General features: G+C 49.0%; 2 protein-coding genes and 1 long non-coding RNA gene across 3 annotated transcripts; 1 reads left to right on the top strand and 2 right to left on the bottom strand.

Annotated features, from left to right (window-relative positions):
• Window positions 1–846: 846 nt before the first annotated feature.
• Window positions 847–17,419, bottom strand: LOC135394166 (uncharacterized). Its single transcript, XM_064624742.1, has 8 exons — window positions 17,407–17,419; window positions 10,693–10,797; window positions 8,137–8,269; window positions 8,009–8,081; window positions 7,871–7,934; window positions 7,343–7,386; window positions 7,195–7,267; window positions 847–1,190 (listed from the first exon to the last, which is right to left on the bottom strand). Exons 2-8 carry the CDS (start codon window positions 10,789–10,791, stop codon window positions 1,053–1,055), a joined length of 624 nt encoding a protein of 207 aa, XP_064480812.1. The 5' UTR covers window positions 10,792–10,797; window positions 17,407–17,419; the 3' UTR covers window positions 847–1,052.
• On the top strand, window positions 12,504–17,371 carry LOC135394167 (uncharacterized). Its single transcript, XR_010422775.1, has 3 exons — window positions 12,504–12,734; window positions 16,499–16,636; window positions 16,727–17,371. It is a non-coding gene; the product is annotated as an uncharacterized LOC135394167 (long non-coding RNA).
• Window positions 17,420–17,605: 186 nt separating the features above from the next.
• LOC135395235 (acid-sensing ion channel 2-like) lies at window positions 17,606–21,978 on the bottom strand. Its single transcript, XM_064626474.1, has 4 exons — window positions 21,637–21,978; window positions 20,425–20,585; window positions 18,904–19,013; window positions 17,606–17,796 (listed from the first exon to the last, which is right to left on the bottom strand). Exons 1-4 carry the CDS (start codon window positions 21,976–21,978, stop codon window positions 17,606–17,608), a joined length of 804 nt encoding a protein of 267 aa, XP_064482544.1.
• Window positions 21,979–22,513: the final 535 nt, after the last annotated feature.

The raw sequence follows: 22,513 nt of genomic DNA, 5'->3' as shown, positions 1-22,513 counted from the left end.
TAGCCCATCAGAGACAACAATAGTCGGTTGGTTGGTTGGCTCATATCCTGATTCGGGGGTTGGGGGGGGGGTTCAGGCCCCCCTGAGGCATATCGGCAAATGTGCAATGCAAAAATGGCGCAGGGGCTATGACGTCTATACTCGCAGAAGCCTCCTCCCCTCCTTTATGATTTCTATTACCGAAGCATACTTCATCGCCTAAGGGATGAACATTAAAGCTGGAAGCAGCAACAGACAAGGACAGAGACAAGTAGTTGACGCTATGACTGCTTACTCACAACTGAAAGGAAGGGGCCTTTAGCCAACTTATTTTACCAACTATACCCCGACTTCGAACTCTTGTGAAAACGAAGACTCGGGCGCCGCAAGGAGGAGGAGGAGGAGGAGGAGGAGGAGGTGGTGGTGGTGATGGTGAAAGGGCTCGCCGTTCTCGGTCTCACAGAGGTGGGCAACGTCTCGACTTAACCCCTGGGGGAATGCGCGTCCTGGGCCGCAAGGAGGAATAATCACGATCGCGTTCTCTCAGCGAATAACAATTCTGTCACGTTTGCCTCCTTCGAACTTCACACTATTTTGGCTGTCATTGGTTCGGTTTCACCGACGCCGGTTAACTTCGAACCGAGACCAAGGGTTGCTAGAACTCGAAGAAAGATTAATTGTTTTTCGCTAACGTTAGTTGGTGACGTGATGAATGTTTCAGTGACGATAACTTTCAAGGTAAGGGACTAGTTCAAATGTTAATCGGCGTTGGAGAAACTGGGCCAAATGTTTCTCTAATCCGCGCTTATCCTGGAGGCCTACCTTGGAGTTTCGTGTGAAATGAAAATGCATTAGACCGCAGTTTTCTATGTATGCCTCCCTGAAAAGCTTCTCTGTACCCGACCCTAGCTAACGCAACTATGAGTGGTGGTAGTCGGGGACGACTGAAGAAGAATTCGGGACTATTGATCTTTACAAAAAAATTTGGCTGCGGTCTGAGTGAGATGAACAATCACCAGCTTAATTTTTAACATATTACAGGTGAAGTAAAGAAGAAAAGGGACTTGAGATGTTTATGCGCTTCGGTAACGCTTTTGTACAGCGACGATAACAGCTCTGGCGACGACATCGGCAATGTTGAAGATGACCAAGAAGGAGAAGCCTATGTACATCCCCATGACTCCTCCGATACTGCTCACCAATTCAGTTGTCTGTGAAAAGGAACAGCTGTAGTCACGTTTAAAAAAGCCACACACACACAAGATAACCATTAAAGGAATAGTGAATGCCATAAATTTATGATTTTTGACTGCTGGTGATTGCACAATGAATCAGGTACACGTTCTTGTGCAAGAAATGATTCTAGCTGATCTCTCTAGCATTGATCTGCACATCGTATTTATTCGGGACGTTCTTGTTTTATTCGACAGATATTTTTATAACGAAAAAAAAAAAATTATGAGGGCTGTTTAGACTCCGGCGTAGCTTCGACGACCGAGCGGGTGCAACGAGTATGACTGCCGTCGGAGCGTTGAGTTGAGTTTGAGTTTGATTATAGAAAAAAAAAAAGAAGAAGAAGAAGAAAAACGATAATGAAAACGACAAACGATATTTAAAAACGATATTGAATTCGTCACCTGACGAATTCTGCTACTCCCAAAACAACACAACAATTTTATTTCAGGATGATGGGTGGGAGTTTCATCGCCGGGGGCGATACTCTACCCCATTGCTGGAGGTGAAGCGGGGAATGAAGGAATGGGTCCCGTTACAATGAGGATCGAAGTCCTGTGGCGTCCAAAAAGGCGAAGAGAGCCCTGAGGACAGAGCGTTGGTGAGCTGGATGCGGCCAGGGGTCAAGCAATTTTGTGAGGAAGAGGGGACGGGAGTCTAGCTCGTTGAGGGAGGCGGAGAGTACGGAGCGGGAAGGGTGGTAGTGTGGGCAATGAAGAAGAATGTGCTCGAGATCTTCAACAGCGCCGCAGTGACTGCAGTGGGAAGAGTTAACTTGTCTCAAGCGGTAGCGTCACTGTGCTGGGAAGGCCACGTTGAGGAGCATTCGATGAACTTGTAGCAGTGCAGCACCTTCATCCACATCGCTGGTCTGGTCATCCACATCGCTACTGGTGCGAGGCACCATCTCACGAGCGCAATCATTAAACCATCAGTTGGGCTCTCGCCACTAACCGAACAGGTTGTCGTTATTTAGAGCTCCCAACATTGGTGACCCGAACGTCGAACGTAAGGATCGAACATCGTCCTTAACCGCCATGTCCGTCCACCATCAAGCCCACTCGCCGCCTCCATCGAACCCATCCTTATCGGCAGTGGCTGTCAAGTTACCACAATTTTTTGACCGCAACCCGGCCGTGTGGTTTATCCAAGCGGAGGCGCAATTTCATCTCGCTGGCGTAACATCACAACTCACGAAATTTTACCACGTCACCTCCGCCCTCACCCCAACTGCGGCCGATGAGGTGTACGACGTCCTCGCCAACCCCTCGCCAACCACACCTTACGACCAGCTCAAGCAAGCCCTCCTGCAACGCACCACCTCCTCCAGCCGGTCCCGCCTTCAACAACTGCTATCCGCTGAAGAGCTGAGAGACCGCCGCCAGAGACAAGCAGCTCTCTCGTCTCTGGACTGCCGTGCCAGAGCCGTAGCGCGTGGCAGCAGAGGCACGTCTTCGTCATCACACACGGGCCGCCACAAACTAATGCGGCGTCTTGACGAGAGATAAGTGCTGGCATGCGGAAAGCGAGCGCTGGGTCAACTCTGCTCAGCATGGCGGGGGGTAGTATGTCGGCGGTCCGTTGGCGGGTAGCCAGAGGAGTCACAAGGCTTCGAAGTATGGACCGCTGATCGCCTCTCAGCAGTGCAATACGCGTCCGTGTCCGAGACGAGAGAGCTGCTTCGGCGGCGCTGTCCGCCGGTTGATTGCCTTCGACACCGCAATGGGCGGGAACCCATTGGAGAGCGAGCCTATGTCCTGCTTCGTAGACAACTTCGTAAGCGGTTAACACATCCATAACCAACGGTGCGGAGGAGCCTCGGATGCCAGAATTTTCAATTGCTTGCAGCGCAGATGCTAAGTCAGTAAAGACGACCCAATTCCGGGGGGGGGGGGTGGAAGGATGTGCTGCAAAAAGAAAAGTATGGCGTAGAGTTCCGCAGCTGTGGATGATGTACAATGCCAAAGGCGACGTCCTTGAACTACGCCTTCGTCGGGGATGACAAATGCTGACGCGGACTTGCCATTTCGAGATGCGCCATCGGTGTAAGCGGCGGTAAAGGTGAAAAACTTCGCGTCTACGAGAGCATAAAACTGGGCTCGAAGGACTTGAGGGGGAACCTGAGCTCTGCGGACCTGGAGGTCAGGAAGACGTGCGAAGGTGGGTGGCACAGGCAGAGACCAGGGGGCGTTCGGCGGTGTGACAGTCCTAGGTGTGAAGCCGGTGAGAGCGTGGCGTGTCCTCTGCGCCACGCGATGGAAATCACTTTCAGGACGATATAGAATTTTCCTGAAGAGTGGGTGACGGGGAACGTTCGTACGCAAACGTAGGAAGTGTCGCGCCGTTTCCCGCTCACGGAGGACCTCCACCGGGAGTGCTCCAGCTTCAGCTAGGACTTGCCGTGTTTCAGCCATTCTTGGAACACCAAGGCAGCGACGAAGGCTTCTTGCGAACAGGGACCGAAGGGTATTTAACGATGTCGTAGAAACCCTATGAAAGACTGGAAGGCTGTAAAGCACAGTCGCCCTCAACAAAGCCGCGTGAACGGCTAAGAGGGAGCGTTGATCACAGCCCCAGCCGAAGCCAGAAAGATGTTGAATGGCAGGAAGCCATCGCTGCCCTTTGGTTTCAAGGTGCTTAATGTGGCGAGCCCAGCGCAGGTGGGAGTCCAGGACCACACCAAGGAAGCGATGGGAACGCACAGGCTCGAGCTTCCGTGCACCACCCCAAAGAGGGAAATTACTCATAGCCTTGTGGGTGAAAGGGAGCTCGACGCACTTTTCGGGCGAAAGGTGCATTCCAAGTCGCGTAAGGTAGAGATGAACGTTGTTTAAGGCTTGTTGTAAACGGCGCTGAATGGCTGGCCGTGACTTGCCTACTGTCCAAAGGGCAACGTCATCGGCATACACGGAGAATGCGACCTTGCGTGGAACTATCGATTTTAGTCCTGCCATGACCACATTAAAAAGTGTAGGACTGAGAATGCTTCCTTGGGGTACGCCTTGATGAACAGGGTGCTTGGGGCTTTGGCCGTGGGATGTGCGGACAGCGACAGTTCGGTCCGTAAGGAAATCGTGAAGCCAGCTGAAAAGTCGACCAGATACTTCAAAAGACCGCAACCCGTGGAGGACACAGATGTGCGAGACGGTATCATAGGCGCGCTTAAAGTCCAGGAAGACCGATACAACGATCCGCCGATGAGCACGAGCATGTTGGACTGTAGAGACCAGATCGAGAACTGGATCCATAGAGCTTCGGTGGCGGCGAAATCCAGACATTTCCTGAGGGAACGCACCTTGTTTTTCGAGACACCAGTCGAGGCAATGCAAAACCATTCTCTCCATCAGTTTTCCCGCACAGCTTGTCAGGCTCACGGGGCGAAAGGAGGATAGGGCATTTGGGGGTTTGGTTTCAGGATTGGAACAACTAAAGCCTCCTTCCAAGCAGGGATCGGAACCGAAACTGAACCCGAACCGAAAACCGGAAAAAACCGTTATTTTCTGACGAACCCGAACCGAACCGAACCCGAACGATTTTTTTGCTTGTCCTGAGCCGAACCGGAACTGAACAAAAAAAAAATTGATACGGTTACCGGTTCGGGAATCGGTTAAGAGGTGAATTAATTGTACTACTGACCGACCTTTTTTTTGCTCACCTGAACGGTTATCTCACACCTTTTTCTTATAATCGTGTACGGTGAGCGTAAGCTTGCTTGCATGTAGCAAAATTACTGCCCGTGGACCGGTTAAACCGAGGCCGAAAAAGTAACTGTTGCAATCCCTGTAAATGCCCCGACCGCTGACAGATTTTTTTTTGTCTCTGTATGTGCGGGGGGGGGGGGTTCTCCCTGAGCCGAACCCGAACCGAACCGATATACCTGAACCGGTTCAAGCTGATAATTTTGGTTCAGCGGAGCTAAACCCGAACCGAACCAATATGCCTGAACCCGAACCCGAACAGGACCGAAAAAAATACCGGTTCTGATCCCTGCTTCCAAGTAGATGATACGGAATCCTGTCGCCAAGACGTATAATAAACATGAAGGAGAGCTAGGAGTGACGGCTCCTCAAGGTTTCGCAGTGCGGCGTAAGTGGTTTTATCTGGTCCTGGGGACGATCGCACATTCACAAGTTTCAACGCAGTCTGCAGCTCAATTAGAGTAAAGTCGCGGTCCATAACCGCCGGTGGACGGGGCCAGCCTTGGTGGATTTCTGTCTGCAGGCTCTGGACGAAACTGTGGTGTACTGCAGACGTTGAGGCTGCCGCTGGTGTCGTTAGGACGACGGAGAAATCTGTCGCGAGCGTGGTTTCGTCTACACCCTTAACGATAGCCAATGCGGCGAGAGGATTCTTTTATGGGGGCGCATCCTTCAGAGCTCGAATTGTCCTCCAGATCTTTGTGGCGGAGTCAAATGGTGAAAGGTGTTGACAAAACTTACGCCAACGCTTCCGGTCCTCTTTCTTAAGTTCTCGTGTTACTTTAGCTTTCATCCGGCGGTACGCCACAATGTCAGGAAGTTGCCCAGTTCGGCAAGCCGTTCTCTCGGCTCGGCGACGTAATGCTCTGAGGTGGTTAATTGCGGAAGAATGACCGACGTGACCTGTGACCCGTTTAGATATGACTACCGCGTCCTGCATGGCGGAACGAATGCCTTGCGAGAGGGCCTCTGAGGACATGCCGGTGTGCACAGATGTTCGGAGGCCAGCACGAAAGAGTACCCAATTCGTGTAAGGGATCAGTCCAGTAGTGGGTGACAGAGGCAGCCTTTCGTGCGAAATATAGATGGGAAAGTGGTCACTACCTCGGGTGTCGACATCGGTAGCGCACGACATGTAGCGAATTATGTCTGCTGAGCACCAGGAAAGATCTAGGACATCGAGTGACGTTGGTGATCGCATATAAATTGGCTGTCGGTTGTTTAGGAGGCCCATGTGAGCAGTCTCCATTACTTCTAACAATCTCCTTCCCCGTCCGTCCGTTCTACGGCTTCCCCAGGCCGTATGATGAGCATTGAAGTCACCCAGTACAAGAGCTGCTACTCCCACAAAGGAAATGAAATGAATGAAAGTAGCTTCGGAGCGTTTATACTGGAATGGCAGAGAACGTGTAGAGTCAAGCACGCTGCACGACACTGGGCGACGCTGTCTGCCGTTGGTGTATAAGCAGCCTATTAAAGCTGCATAAATTTCGTTTTTGCAGCGCTCTCGCCTTGTGCATTCCCCACGATACCACAATGGGCTGAAACCCACTGGAGAGGCAGGTCTCTCGTCTCGGAGACGGGCGAGTATTGCGCTGTTGAGAGGAGATCGTTGTTCCGCTCTTCGACGCCTCGTGACACTCCTGGCTTCCCACCAATGAAGTGACCTTCTTCCCCTCATCTATGCTGAGAAGAGTTGGCAACGCTTGTTTTCCGTATGCCACGAAACACCTCTCGTCAAGATGCTGCATTCATTCATCGAATGCGACTCGATGTAGCTTTTACGGCTCGGTGGCGTTACCGGCGCTGGAGACAAGTTTGTGTTTTAAATAAAAATCTGTGTTGAAGGGGGAAAAAAAAACCCTGTATAAAAAACTCAATCTCAACTCCTTCGAACAGCCCGTAAGTAACGCTGGAAGTGCCGTGCGCTTAGGAGACCAGGGATCTGATTACGTCACATCACGCCACACCGTTGCGTCCATAAGTTTTTGAGGGCGTTTGTGGGGATTAATTTGGGCAATTAATGAATAAGGAGACGCCGTTCCACAAAAATAGTGTGCATTGCGATTCTGGAAAGATTGCTTTGTGGATGTGTTCTGCTGCTGCTGCTCCAATGCTGTCATTTCATTGCTCCTTCAAGCTGTTAGTGCAGAAAGACACACTAGAAGATGACAATAATTCGGAGAAGAAGAAGAAGAGAGAGAGAGAAAAAAAAAGAGTAAGTAAACACGTAATGAACCAATAAGTTTACCCATTTTGTTTGTGTAATTCAGAGGTTAGTTACCTTTATTTTGGGTGATTTTCTACGCTGCAAAACTTTTCCAGAAGCTGGGTAAACGGCCACCTCAGCGAGTACTCTACAACAAGCTATACTGGTTAGGCAGTTTCGCTACATTTAGCGAAATTGTCGATGCATTCAGCAACTAACTTACTTGTTATTCTGTGCTACTGGTATCGCGCTTCCAATCCCTCCATTCTGGAAAATAATGCATCGTTTTCAGTTATCCTGTTTTCAGTTATCGTGCTCAGTTATCTGTGAAACAGAAGGAGGTATCCGCGACGAGAACGTCATTGTGTAAAAGTAACGGATAAAGGCGCACCCGATATAGAAATAATACGCGTCTAAAATGCACCTGCAGCGTGCATTAGTAACGTAGCAACTGCTAGTGCTGCACTAGCAGTGAAAGCAGAAAGCAGTGAAGCAGAATATTTCGGCAAAAGCTAATACTGAAACAAAGTCACATGACCTCAAAATGATGACGCGTATGTGTGGCGCATGTATGGGTATCCCTGTCGTTTCTGGCCCTTCTATTGGACGGAGTGCTCTACCCCCAGCTAGCTCATACCATACCAGACAACCTATACTTGGACAACTAACTCATACCAGGACAATTCTTTCCAGGAGTGCTCATACCGGGAAAGATTAAACCAGCACAACTGTAGCGCGGGGTGTTACTTACAGACAAATTGTAGATGTACCTGAACCATGGGACAATAGATGTTTTTTTAACGTAATGCTTCTCCCTGAAGAAAAAGAAACAAAAAACAATCGAATATACAGTAATTCGTGGCAGAATGCAGTGCATTTCCGGTCTTACCGACACATCCTGAGGCATGGGCAGCTGCGACCGTTGCTGCACACCATAGTTCTCACGTTCTCCACACACTCGTCTGCATGATATTGCTCAAACACGGAAATGAGAAGGATAAATAGCTGCACCCTTACCTACGTCATCCAACTCTTCTTGACAAGTTTGACGAGGAACTCCGAGCCCAGGACGCCTCACGATAAAGCTGTTGATAGGCTGGCACGAGCAGGCTTTCCAAATATGGATTTCAACGCATATCTCCTTACATACCTGGAGCCAAAAAAAAAAAAAAAAAACGTGTAAAACGTGCATGATCATGCGAACGATGATTGAGATGGTTGTTGTTGCAGATGATGCTGTCGCCAAATAGTTATGAGGCCCGTGCAGACATTTATTTATTCAGTGCCTTCACCGCGAAGCAACTGCGGCTGTGAGCGGTGAACAGACGTCGATAGATGATGAGAGGACAGCGGGAAGGAGTAAGAGACAACAGGGTTTGTATGCGTCCGAGGTTGACTTTAGAAGACTCTCAAAGATGTGATATCGATATCGGCTCTCATACTTACTTTGCCAGTGATATGCACTCATACTTCCATTTCCATACCATGTTTTTCTTTTACAAATCAATCAATCAATCAATCATACTTCGGAGGAACAGCGGCATGGCCGAGCGGGTCAAAGGGTTCGCTCGTTGGTGGTAACCGAGGTCGTGCTGAAGAATGGGATGGGGCGGGTTCGCATCCTATACCACTGGCTAGCATGTCTGAGATTCCCCATGGGTTTTCCCATGGGATTTTCCAGAGGAATGTCGGCACAGTTTCCACTGAAGTCCGCCCGGGACGCGTACTAACTCCCCTGTCTCAAGCTCCTTCCTGCTGTCCCCACTCATTCTGCCCACGTCTGTACGCCGCTTGTATAGACACAGTTGCTTCGTGGCGCTAACACCGAATAAAAAGATTTCGGAGGAATAAGCTGCAATGTCGCCTGTAAGATGTGTACCGTACGTATCTTTTGGGTTTATGCTGACGAGAATATTTCGGCAAAAGCTAATACGGAAATGAACTAAGTCACATGACCTCAAAATGATGACGCGTATGTGTGGCTCGTGTATGGGGTATCCCTTTCGTTTCTGGCCCTTCTATTGGACGGAGGGCTCTACCCCCAGCTTATACAATACCAGACAACCTATACAGCTGGACAACTAACTCATACCAGGACAATTCATTCCGGGACAGCTCATACCGGGAAAGATTAAACCAACACAACTGTAGCGCGGGGTGCGAGTTATTGAAGGAAATTCACGCAAATAACATTTTGCTGAAGAACATTAAAAACATATTGTTAAAATGCTCTGCAAGGATCATGGAATACACATATCGGATATATGTATAAATTTATGTGGTCATACTGTTGGCACCCCAGGGGGTGGAACGAAGCAAAGAGAAATGGAATGACAGAAACAAACCGAACGAGTACAATAAAATACACAATATATACACGTGCATGAAACAGCAATACTTCACGATACACGCAAACTATGTTACCGGCAAAGTGTTAAATCCGGCATTTTATAAGGTGCCCGAAATCGGTCGGAAAAGTAAGAAATGATATGCGTATGAAAAAATGGCTAGGAAGCAAGCGAGCTGGTGAAAATGATGCATAATGTAAAAACCCCGATAGGGAACACGAAGGGAACACTATTCGTGTTGTGTCTGTCTCTTCGTGTTCCCTAGTCTCAGGGTTTTTACATTATGCATGATATGCGTTTCATACATTGCATAGGCGTTCTATAGTATGCGTACGCCGTGGCGCCAACGTGTGTGTTTGCATTGTGACGTCATCGTGCTCCTGCCTCTTGTATGTATTTGTCCTTTTTATGTTGTTCCAGCCTCAGAACATCAGTTCTCTCATGCCTCTGTGTTCGTGCCAGGTTTAATAGTAATCAAATAATAAGTATTTTCCAGTTGAGATTATTTCTTTCTTTCATTTTGTTGTGCATCTGTTCCTGTTCTGGATGCCTCTACATGAATTACGTATGCTATAGCTATGTGTTGCAAAAGACAGTTTGCGTTCTGCACGGATGAGAGCTGATTTTAGCATCATTTGTTGTGTAGCGTCTGTCAAGAGGCTGTCAAGAGGCAGTCAAGCCTAGCCAAGCTGTAAATTTTACGTCTGTGTGGCGGGTAGGAAGTACCTTTTGTAGAAGAGTAGCTATTTACTGTAACTGGTGACTTCAAAAAGTGGCTAGTTGCTTGTACAAGTTGTTACTTGTTGCAAGTTACTTGTGACATGGTTACTGCCCACGAGTGATTCATGCCATAGAATGTGTGTACAGAATAGAGCTGCATGTCTTATCCTCTGCAATTCTAACGGACCCTGTAAGTGTCACAGCAATGAAGTCTAACCTTAATACCGCTACGCTGTAAAATTACGTGTCTGTATTTCTTCTGCTCCTCCTCGTAGATACATCTCACCACGAATCGTCAGAAAGTATAGGATCCCATCGCTGTCTAGCTCAAATCTTTTCTGGATCATGAATATTCTTTCCCGGTATGACTTTTCCTGGCATGAATTATCTTGGTACGAGTTGCCCTGGTATGATCTGTCATGGTATGAGGTCGCCGGCTTCGCATACTTCTTCAGATAATCGGGAATGTTCTCTGAACAAAGCGGTGGAACTGGTGTGGGCTTACAGTGGATGAATACTTGGCGTTTTTGTCCACGTACACCTTGTAGTCCTCTGGCCAGTCCTCTTGACATGGTTGGACATAGGGCGGCTTCTGGCGCTCCATGACCCACTGTGCGAGGTAGGAACAAATGAGAACTTGGAAACTCGCACCAAAATTTGAAACGCCGCTCGAGTGACAAGTGGGTTGCGGGGTATAGTTGGGTGACGTACAGCTTGCGACATACTTGTCTGGAATGGACAGCTTGCGGTTTATCCGGCCTGGAATCTTCAGGCGTTGCAAGATTGTTTGTTTCGACTAATAAACACGTACTGGGTAGCAAGCCGTAAGTGTCTATTAGTCGGAAGAAACATTCTTGAAACACCTGTAGATTTCAGACCGGATAAACTGCAACCTGTCGATTCCGGATAAGTATATGTCGCAAGCTGTGCATATTAAAAACTACAGCAAAAGGGCGCGGACAAGCGGGTTAAGATAGCAAATGACAGATAAACCTGCAGTATCCCGCTTGTCCGCGTCCTTTTGCTGCAGTTTTTACTTCAGTATGTACCGCTCCAGAATCCTGTAAGTTGGCAATGGTAATACATGAGTGTAACACCATTTTAGAAACTTCTCAGCCTACTCCTAATGGTACTGAGATCTTACACGTAAGTGTACGTGTCTGCACAGTGTGGCGACATGTTGCACGTGCCGCAGGGTAGGACTGCGGATAATTTGGACCACCTGGGGTCCTTTTGACGTGCACCAGAAATCTCCGACACACGGTGCATTGCTACCACCATCGGCCGCGATCGAACCCGCGATCTTGAGCTCAGCAAGCCAGCACATTACCGACTGAGCTACCGAGGACTCCTATAAGCCTCAGTCTCAGCCTACTCGTATTGACACACATGAGCATATTGCTCATGCGTCGCTGGGTTTTGATGGGCTTCCCCCCTACTATAAGTGACTTTCTCCGGTAACGTCACTATAACAAAGCTTGTCCCCTGTCCAGACGCACAACTTTTTCCCCTTCCTCTTGAAGACTGCTCCTCCTGTGTTCTTTCCTCTACGCTAACCGTTGTTGTAGTTGCATCGTGTGCTATTTCTTATTAATGTAACATTATTCCGAGAGTACACAAGCGATTCACACCCCCTTCTTTGAATTATGGGATTTATTCACATGACGCCACTCGCGAAGGAGCGCCACAGTCGGATTGGCCGCCATGACGTAGGTCCGACCGTACTAACCGGTCCGAATCGCATTCACCGCTCATTTACTGTTTCTAAGTTATTGCACTGTGTGAACATTATTTGTACAATATCCGAGCAATTTTCAAATTTTCAACGTTACTAACCTTCTAAGTAGCACATGGTAGCGAACGAAAACCGAAACCAAACTTCGTCGGACCTACATTATGACGACCGGTTTGCCTTTCAAAAGCTATAGTGCCTGTAGAGCTGACATTAGTGAATAAACTCTATTAGGGTGGCACCCTAAGCGTCTCGCGTCTTTGTCTACTTTTGTGTAAAGATAATCTCTGACATGAGAGTTTTCTGAGACCCAAAAGTGGGTTATATAAGTTCGGCGTGATTTCCGATTTCCAGAGTCATCGTATATGTTTTGCCCTCTTCAACGTAGTTATGGCAGGTCTTAAGGACTGCGTCGGAAGAAAAGTATACTTCTCTATTCATAATGACGACATCTGCGTTTGGACCACAGGGAAATTTCGCCCAGCCCTTCAGCAACGCGTGCAGTCATCCCTGAACTCCATACACCAATACTTCTTAATGAGAGGCTTATATATCTCGTGGGAGAAGAGAGAGACGTTAACGCCTTCACGCGACAGAACATGCTTCCATATCGTCTTTCTGTGGCTGGACAAGAGCTCCAGTACTCGAGCTCATGCAAGTTCCTTGGCGTTACGCTGGACACTCTACTCTCGTGGGGAAGACATATAGCGGGCCTAGAAGCGAAACTCTCCAGGGGTATCGCAGTAGTGGGACACATTGCTGGCCTTAGGTGAGGCAGCGATGCGCGATCTCTCTTGGCCATTCATCGTGCCCTGGTACGTTGTCAGCTCCTATACAGTTTGCCGACATTACATGCAATCTCGCTGTCATTCCGGGTCTAAGCTTCAGTGTTTTCTAGCACGTAGCCTTCATGTTTGTCTGGGCGTGCCAAGAGCAGCGGATACTTGCTTGGTCATGGCAGATGAGGATGATGGTGGTGGCGGTGGTCATGGTGGTGTCAGAAGCGAGAAAGACTCCGCTTGTTATCCAGCGCTTTAATGAGACGAGCCCTCTCTATATCCGTTTGTTGGTCCATCGCCGTTGGCATCATATATTACTGAAGCTTTCCCGCTGCAGGAATAACAAGTTCTGGTCCTGCGTTCAACAGCTGAAGTTTGACCTGACACGTTTACAAGTTGAGCCCCAGGCGCGTTCAACTCCACCTTGTACCCTCGCTCTACCACCCACTTCGCTATTCGTTCCCGGGCTGCAGAGAAAGAATGCTGTTGCTGCAGGTGTGTCCGAGGCGCTCACATTGGATATGATGAGTGGCCTGTATGCATGCTGTACTCCTATTTTTACGGACGGCTCAACCACTAAAACCAGCTCCGCATGCGCCTACGTAATTCCCTCCGAAGACACAACTGGTATTTCCTGTCTCTCGCATCTGACGTCGTGAACATATGCTGAGCTCCATGCTTTGTTCTTTGCCGTGCGCAAGATTCTGCAGTGTTCGGTTGGACCATGGGTCTTCTGCTGAGACTCAAAGACTGCTCTCCAATGCCTCGCAACAATGGGTATTCGAGGTCCTATAGTGTCCATTGTTGCTGACGTGCTTGAATCGTACAAGGAGCTGCTGGACCTGTGCCAGCCCATAGTACTACAGTGGGTACCTGGGCATGTGGCATACCCGGTAATGAAGAGGCTGACCAGACTGCCCTACGGGGTCATCAGATACCTTCAGCCGACTCTATCATCTTGATCAAAGGTGACCGTAGGGCCCTTGCCCGTGCTATAGTGGCGGCTTTGCCATCGACATCGAGGCGCCGCTGCTTTGAGGCGCGTGCAAAATAAACAGTCGTTCTCTTACTCCCTTGCGAGCTACCAGGAAGGTTGTTCTAGCTGTCTCACTTGCTGCAACAACTGGTGACCCGGACGTGGAGCCCTAACGTTCCATCCGCCATTATGTCTACTGGCGATGCTCACCCAACTGGACAAGCCTTAGCGACAACCTCAGCGACACCGCTATCCTCCATCGCCGTCAAGCTTCCTCCGTGTTGGGATCGCAACCCCGCGACGTGGTTTGTTCAAGCGGAGGCACAGTTTCACCTCGCCGGCATCTCGGCCGAACGTGCCAAGTTTTACCACGTCATCGCGGCCCTTTCACCATCAGCGGCAGAAGAAGTGTTTGATATCATTGCCAACCCTCCCGCCGATACCCCGTATCAAAGCCTGAAAGCGGCACTCTTGAAGCGTACATCGCCGTCCGACCGCGCCCCTCTGCAACAGCTGTTGTCAGCTGAAGAACTGGGCCACCGGCGCCCAACCCAACTACTGCGCCGGATGAAACAGTTACTCGGCGAAGGAAGCAATGCCACCACCGACAGTTTCCTCCGTGAGCTATTCCACCAACGGCTCCCTAAAAATGTACAGATGGTTCTTTCCAGCACTCACAACCTCGGCCTTGAAGAGCTAGCGAGTTTGGCTGACGCAGTCATGGAAGTCGCATCACCTGCTACCATGACCTTGGATTCCGTTCAAGCGCCTCAAGTCGATGCTCTCCCAAGTGTACCTCCCTTCCATGACGCCAACTTGAATATCCCAGCCTTCGCCACTCTTTCTCAGCAAGTCGCTCACCTGACTCAATTAGTTGCGGCTTTGTCCACTCGATCCCGCTCTCCGTCGCCACGTCGCCAGCGTTTCCGCTCCCGCACCCGGTCTCCTCGCCATCGCGGCCCAGTTTCAGGCGACAGGAACGGGCTTTGCTGGTACCATCACCGCTTCGACCAGGAAGCCCAATACTGCTTCCAGCCTTGCGCGTGGTCGGGAAACTCGCCGGCCAACCACTAGTGGCGGCGAGTGGACGTGGCCCTAATAATTGCCTCCTTTTTCACATCGTGGACCGTACCTCCGGCATGCGTCTTCTCGTGGATACTGGCGCTGAAGTTAGCGTGATCCCTGCCTCGAAACTCAGCCGCCGCTCCAGAGAACCTTGTTTGTCCCTCAAGGCGGCCAATTCAACCCCCATCCCTGTATACGTCCTTAGAGATACGTCCTTAGATCCCTGTATCCCTGTAAAAGTCCTTAACCCTAAACCTTGGATTACGAAGAACTTTCCGCTTGCTGTTCCTGATCGCCGACGTTCACCAGGCAATTTTAGGAGCAGATTTCCTACACCACTTTAACCTGCTCGTCGACGTTTCTGGGAAGCGTTTAGACATCGACAGATATACCTGCTGGCCGGACGCAGTTCCTCTCTCCGATTCCACGGCCCCAACTGTCACAGCGGCCATTCTCCGTGAGTGGGTCTTCAGGTTCGGAGTCCCGTCGATTATCACCACTGACCGGGGCCCGCAGTTTGAGCCGGCGCTTTTCTCCAGCCTTACCAACGCTCTTGGGACTCGCCGCATCCGAACAACCGCTTACCATCCTACATCCAATGCCCTTGTGGAAAGACTACATCGGCAGCTCAGGGCGGCATTGCGGGCATCCCCCGAGACACCTTGGCCTGAAGCCCTACCCACTGTACTGCTGTGAATCCGCTCTGCGTTCAAGTCCGATTTCGAGTGTTCCTCGGCAGAGCTCGTGTATGGTATGGCTCTCCGGTTGCCCGGTGACCTCCTGTCACCCCCCCCCCCCCCCCATCTACTCCTGCCGTACTCCCACCATCCGATTTCGACACCCGCCTGCGCAGTGCCATGGCTTCCTTGCGCCCTGCACCTTCCCGTTCGTACTCTGGGCGTCCCTACCAACATCCCGACCTGTGCAGCTCTACACACGTTTTCATTCGCTGTGATAGAGTGCGAAAACCTCTGCAGCCCCCTACACCGGCCCGCATCGTGTTTTGAGCAGAGCGCCCAGGTACTACGCCGTTCTCGTCAACGGGAAAGAAGAAAACGTCAACATCGAGCGCCTAAAGCCTGCTTTTCTCGACATCCATCCACCTCCCGAAGTCGCCCTCTCAACTTCCTCGCCCGGTTCAGACTTATCCCCTCCACCAACCTTACGCCCCTCCATGACCTTGTCCAAAAACCTAGTCCGCACTCGTCGCCTTCCAGTGACGCACTAGGAGGGGGGGGGGGATTTGTCGCGGCTTTGCCATCGACATCGCGACACCGCTGCTTTGAGGCGCGAGCAAAATAAACAGTCGTTCTTTTGCTCCCTTGCGAGCTACCAGGAAGGTTGATCTAGCTGTCTCACTTGCTGCAACACTATCTCTGCAGAGAAGACGAGATCACAGTGGGTGCATGACATGACACCCTACTCTCTGCTCCACGCAGTGGATCCGTCTCTCTCTCTCTTTCTGTCGCATGCTCGTCCCCTTCCTGCGACACTACGCATTTCTTCTTCACCGTATGCAGCTGTATGTTGCATTTACCCCAGTTATGAGGCAGCGCCTTGGTTGTGCACCATCGGACCTTTGTGCATCATGCAATGTGCGCGCTTACCTGCACCACCTATATATATGGACTGCCCTGTCTACCAGCGCGAACGCGAGGTCTTACAGCACGGAATGCATGCAATCGACCACCGCCCCCTTACCATAGGCAAGGTGCTGGGCCCCTGGCTAACCTTTGCTTTATCTTTTCTTAATCTTTAGGATTTCCTGTCATCAAAAGGCCTCTCTACCCTGCTTTGTTCACCTGAGTCCTCATCCCCATCATCATCTTTTATTATCTACAAATGGCACTGGGGCACCGCCCAGCCTGCTGGCCGGCATCAGCTCCATCTCATCAAGGTATCTTTCTGTGTGTGTGTGTGTTTTGTATTCGCCTGTTTGTGAGTTATGGCTTATCGAAATTGTTGATCTGGCATGGTTTGGTTTTAGGGATCACAAGTAATGATTAGCACGGACGTACCACTAGAGCGTGCGACGTGAAGCTGATGGAGGTTTAGAAGAGAGCGGCTGCCCGGATAGAGGCTTTGAGGGGGATCGACAACGGTGTACCCGAATGCCTGGCAATCGAACGATAGCTTCGTCGGTGAAGTCCCATTCCACCTATGTTGACGTCTGACTGATCGACGTTGACTGACCGACGAAGGCCCGACGAATAGGAACGACAAGACGAACCGACGAGGGCGGCAGTCGAAATCCAGTGACCCAGACTCCATGTATATATATGCATATATAGGACAGAGGCCCACAGCTGGAGTACATCGCCGTCGCTACCGCTGCACGTGAGTCGTGGACAAGGAGCTGAGACCGGAAGATCGACGGAAGCCGCTACCGAAAGCCTGAGCTAGGAGAGCCGAATGTATGTCACCTCTGGAGTCATCTTCCAAGTCCGTCATCCACACGTGTCTGCGGCCTGGGGAAGCCATCGGTGTCGTCGGGCCCTCGTGTCGTCACGGTCAATCAGTCATTTGTGTCCTGCTCGGGTCAGTACCGGGACACTGGGCGCGTCTGTTCCTATTACTGTGCCCATCGACGCTACCATTATATTGTGTGTAGATATTAAATTACATCTGTTAATGTCAATTAAGTGAATCAGTTTGGTTCCTTCTCACCTCTGCAGGTGCCCACGCGAGCGCATCCGTAATTCCTGGGTTCATTCTGTGACCGTTAACGCGGCGATAAGGGTGGCATGACAATTGCAGCGCCATCTTTACACTTCTGTCACGTGCGGGGAAGTCTTCAAACCATGAGTATCATTTCTACCAACTGAGCGACCTAACTAATTCTTATACAGTTTTGAGTTACTAATTCTTAAATGAACAATGCTGGGAAGACTGTCACCTGAGTAAAGGCAACATATGTGGTATGTCTCGGTGGTATTTCAAGCACGTCTTGGCTGAAATCAACGTCAACTCCCGGCTGGTGAATGGCAACCAAGAAACCAGCTTCATTGGAGAATGGGAGATATTCTTCTAATTCCACGTTGAGCAATATTCGTAGGCCTGCTTCAGAAAACAGAAAGATATACGCGTGAAATACACGGGCCATAAGGTCCCAAAGCGGATTTCATCAGCAGGAGGTAAACAAGATTTAATTGTCTTAAGTATTCGAAATGATGAAAATCAAGAAAGTGCTTTGGACCGACGTCTTCGAAAGCGGCATTTGTCATTTTTGAATATTTGCATGGCACAGACATCTCGCTGCCTTTTTACGTTTATCCCGTACACCAGCCAATGAAATCTTCCCCTTATGACAGAATCCGTTCTGGGTCTTCAAAAGGACAGTCGGGAGAGGACATGATAAACCAGTCATACGCTATTTAGGCAAATCCTGATCGCGGTATGTTTCACGATCTTTGTTTTGTTTTTCATTTTTGCTTGCAAGGATCTTTGTGCATATACATATCAGCGCTTATCGAACCGGTGAAGGTCAAGAGCCGTGTCTAGCAGGTTGAAACGAGTGGTACGGCGAGCGACAGCGAACACAAGAAGGGAGAAAAAAAAAGAAAAAAGGAAACCAAAACAAAGATTGTGAAACATACGATAAAGTTGTAAATATCCCCATGCGCAGCCATAGAGCACCAGCTATTTTTCATTTGTATATACCGCGATAAGGGTTTGCCTGAATCTCGTGTATGACGTTTTTCTGCGACGTCACTGTCGCTCTTTCGCCGATCACATGCGGCTTGCAGCAGACGGCGGAAGTGAAATATAGTTAGGTGTAGCGCGAGCTGCGATTACTTTTGTGCTTCATCAGTGGTTCGAGCGGATCATGTGGAGATCAGGCCGCAATTGCAATGTGCTCCCTAAAATCAATTATTAAAAAAGTTGATTAAAACATCTGTTAATGACTCCCCTAACAGAGAGTTAAAATACTGTTTCCTAGTAGAAGCTCCGTCGAGTAATCTGGTGACGAAAGTAATAGCGTCCTAATGCAACTCCCATTTTTAGGAAAATTTGTTGCAGCGAAAAAGAAACACCCTCTATAAAGCAGCAGAAAGGAAACCCATACAAGACATGTTTCGAATTCGCACAGCGCTGCTCCGTGCAGTCGAAAAAAAGGGTGCTCGTCCCCTGCACGGTATGGTTCTCTATGGTAACTAAACTTACCTACGGCAGGAGTTGTAATGTGTTCCATTTCGTATGCGATATTCTTTGCTCGAACACATCCGTAGCAGAAACAGTTGCCGTACGTGCCGTAACTCTTTACGGTCCAGTATCTGTAAAAGAGAACGATATTTGGCAGAAATAGTCATTCCGTAATAAATTTCTTATGTACAGGCGTATTTGATCTCGTCTTGAACGCTGACTTTGCCTCCTGCGACATCCATGTCATGGAAGATAATGCAAAAAAATGCAGGCAAAAATAATTGGAAAGTACCCGCGTTGCGTTCGCTTATCTGTGTGTCAGAGTTAATTTGCATTAGGTTCGCCTAATGTCGACTGCTTGGTTCTTTGTACGTACCCGTGTTTAAAAAAAAAACTTAGACTTAGGAGAGAGCGAGATGGCAAAACGTCGGGAAGTCATATGCCAGCGTGGAATAGCGGTTAGTGCACTTAACGTGTAATTAAGCAACATCCGGCTTTTTGAGCGACTGTCTTAATAATTGTTTTCACTCAAACATCCGGTTTCTCATTCCCCGACACCCAGCCTTCTCAGGTGGCGCTTGCCTAATCGATGTGTTCTAAAAGGCCCGCGCGGATGAGTGTTTTGCAACTCGATCCGCATCCGCTGTGCAATCTCACTTGCATATCCACATTCAATTCAAGAACTTGGACGCTTCATCCGCGTAGGATCTGCACCCTCCCCAAAAGTAAATTGCGCTGCCTATTTCAGAGTCATGATATTACTGAGTTTTAGTGCACGGTACGGACGTCGCCTTTGCGTACGTGCGGGATAGCGTGGCGGTTCTGTGCACTGCGCGAATCTTTCTTTATGTTTTGCGCGTGCGCAGAACCACCAACGCTATCCCTCACGTACGCAAAGGCGATAGCGTACGATGCAGCTAAAACCCGCTAATATTCAATGTGGGCTTCTTTTCGTATTTCTAGAAAATCGGTTTATTACTCGTGCGCATAAAACACGACATACCAAATGCGGGAAAATTTTTCAGTCATTTATTATCGACACTCACTCTACTGAACTTTTGCTGAGCCTGAAGAGGATACAAAGACTTCCGGTGGTCGAACTCGTGGCTGGTGCGACACTCTCGCGGCAAAGATGAAAGATGAAAGTCACTGAAAAAGTTAGCCAGCTGTAGGACTCGAACCCACATCTTCTGGATTGCCAATCCAAGGCTCTACCAAGTGAGTTAAGCTAACACGCCTTCTCGGCGACTTCCAGGGTGCGTCATCTGAAGGGACAAACCATCCACTCTCTCTCACAGAATGTTGTACTCTCGCGGGGTTTATCCGCATCCGATCGGCCACCTATCCGATATACTACTGATAACCGATCCGCGGCTGTTGCAGCGCTGTTACCTTCCGCATGCCGCACTGATTATCCGCACTTTATCCGAAATATTCTGCGGATATCAGCATGCATTCGCGAATTGTGTAGTACGTTAATTTGTTCTATCTCTTTATGAAGCACCATCTGCGCACTGAATGTGAAAATGAATGAAGACCTACTTGTCTGAATTGCAGTTTAAAAACCTGGCCCTGGTACAACCTAGAATCACATCCTTCATCTGGTGACCGAGGAGGAAACCGAACGTTTCTTTGGATTGTTGCATTCGTCTCATCCAGCGAAAGTAGGACTTCAACTCTTTTCCCTCTCGGCCCGAGCGAAGCTGCGGAACATAACCACTGTTAGCACATAAACACCGTAAGCACCGTGACTAAGTTTCCTCAGCTTAATTACAATCTAACCCACGTTAACGTTCATATTTACAAAGCTCATATAGCTGTCACTTATGAAAGGGCCGGTGTCGTTGCCTCATCTCCCTCCCCTTCGTGTCGTCTGCATTTGGAAATTTCTGCAGGCTATTTCTAATGCAGAAGGCCTGCGGCTATGAATGACCACCTTTGCGGCTGAAGGTGATTTGCTTCCAGAAAAATAGGCTGACAAACCTTTCGTGTAAATCTACTCCAATTATCTTATTACAACATAAACAGAGCAGTTCGATCTCGGATCCCTTCTCTCGGATTAAGGCGTTCAGATTTTCTTTCTTTGCCAAGAACACTGTCTGATTAGAATGAACTGTCATATATGATGTAACCAACGCTTCAACTCTCGATGCTTTTCTGTCGGCCATTGTCCCGTTGAAATTGTAATACTTGATTATTGTATTAGATGAAAGTGTAATGCTTGTAGGTTTAACTCTGCAGTGCAACCAACCTAGCGTTTAACGCAGTTCTTTTTCTCAGGGTCGCATTTTTCTACTTTTCTTTTACTTTATGCAGCTGGTATCCCTGTATGTTTGTATATAACAATTTCGCAACCCACTCCTGTTACGACTGCCAAGAGGCAGTGAACAGTATAAAAAAATAAAAATAAAAAAAACTTCCATGGCTACAGTCGCATCCCGAAACCCATGTATGACACCGATACCACTATGTTCGGCATCGGCCGAATATCTGCTCGTCCGAAAAGTGCTTAGATATTAAATAAACGATTTTTAAAGATGAGCGCTGCTTCCGCAGCTACAGATGCTCCGGTGGCAACGTGACGTCACTCCCTAACCGGAGGAGTGAGAGGGGAGAACGGCGCCGTCCAGAAAAATAGAATGACATTACAGTATCGAAATCGACTGAAACCGATGCGACCGCCCCTTTAAAGCAAACATTGAGCGGACGAAGAAACAGGCACGTCACTTTCAGTGTAGCCGACGTTGCACTTACCCATATGTCGCCGTACGTAGATCCATTTTCCTCACAGATTTTGCGGTGAAAATTTTCTGAGATTTCGCTGCCGCACGTAAACTTTGAACTACAAAAGATGCTCCTTCTGACGGGATTTTTGTTGCAGATAGTCACCGATGGGAACTCCATGTCTGCTTCGTCGTATTTGGAGTCAATGGACATTATGTCTTCATACTCGTAGTAGTCGTCGACTACTCTGCGGAGGTCGACGAAGAGTAAAGATGTGAGTCCGACGAAGACTATGAACCAGACAAGTCGACGTGCAGTGCGAGTCGTCGAAAATATGATACGTAGTCCTGGGACGTCCCCGAAGTCGAGCATGGAGGCTACAAATAGGTTTAGTCGTGATTGCTGCTTCAATACGTTTCCTGCGCAGTGTTCATGAGACGGACGTGAGCCTAGGACAGTTTATTCTCGCTCAGGAGCACTACTACTACTACTGCTACTTACTACTACTACTTAGTAATATTGCGTCATTTCGCCACAACAACAACTACTACATGAATGACGATGGGATGAGGTGATTCACCGCAACAATTGCGGTACCATACCTCAGTGCATGTGGGTTAATATATGAGCGGGAAAGACGATGAAAAAGATGAGGTATACACACTCGCGCACGCACATGACACACGCAAATGAGATATCACACACGCGGGTGCGTCGTGGTCGGCACCCTCACGAGGGTATGCGACGGTGAGGGTTTCCTCACCCTAACCTCACGATATTTGAGGTGAGGTGAAGTGAGGAGAATCTTGCAAAAAATTTTTGAAATTTTAAATTTTTCTAGGTGAGTGAGGAAAAATTTTAAAAAATCTGAGGTGAGGTGAGGAAAACTTTATGAACGCGCACTTTA

The sequence above is a fragment of the Ornithodoros turicata genome, chromosome 5 (assembly GCF_037126465.1).
Source record: "Ornithodoros turicata isolate Travis chromosome 5, ASM3712646v1, whole genome shotgun sequence".
Classification (NCBI taxonomy): domain Eukaryota; kingdom Metazoa; phylum Arthropoda; class Arachnida; order Ixodida; family Argasidae; genus Ornithodoros; species Ornithodoros turicata.
This window is presented reverse-complemented; position numbering and strand designations above follow the sequence as displayed.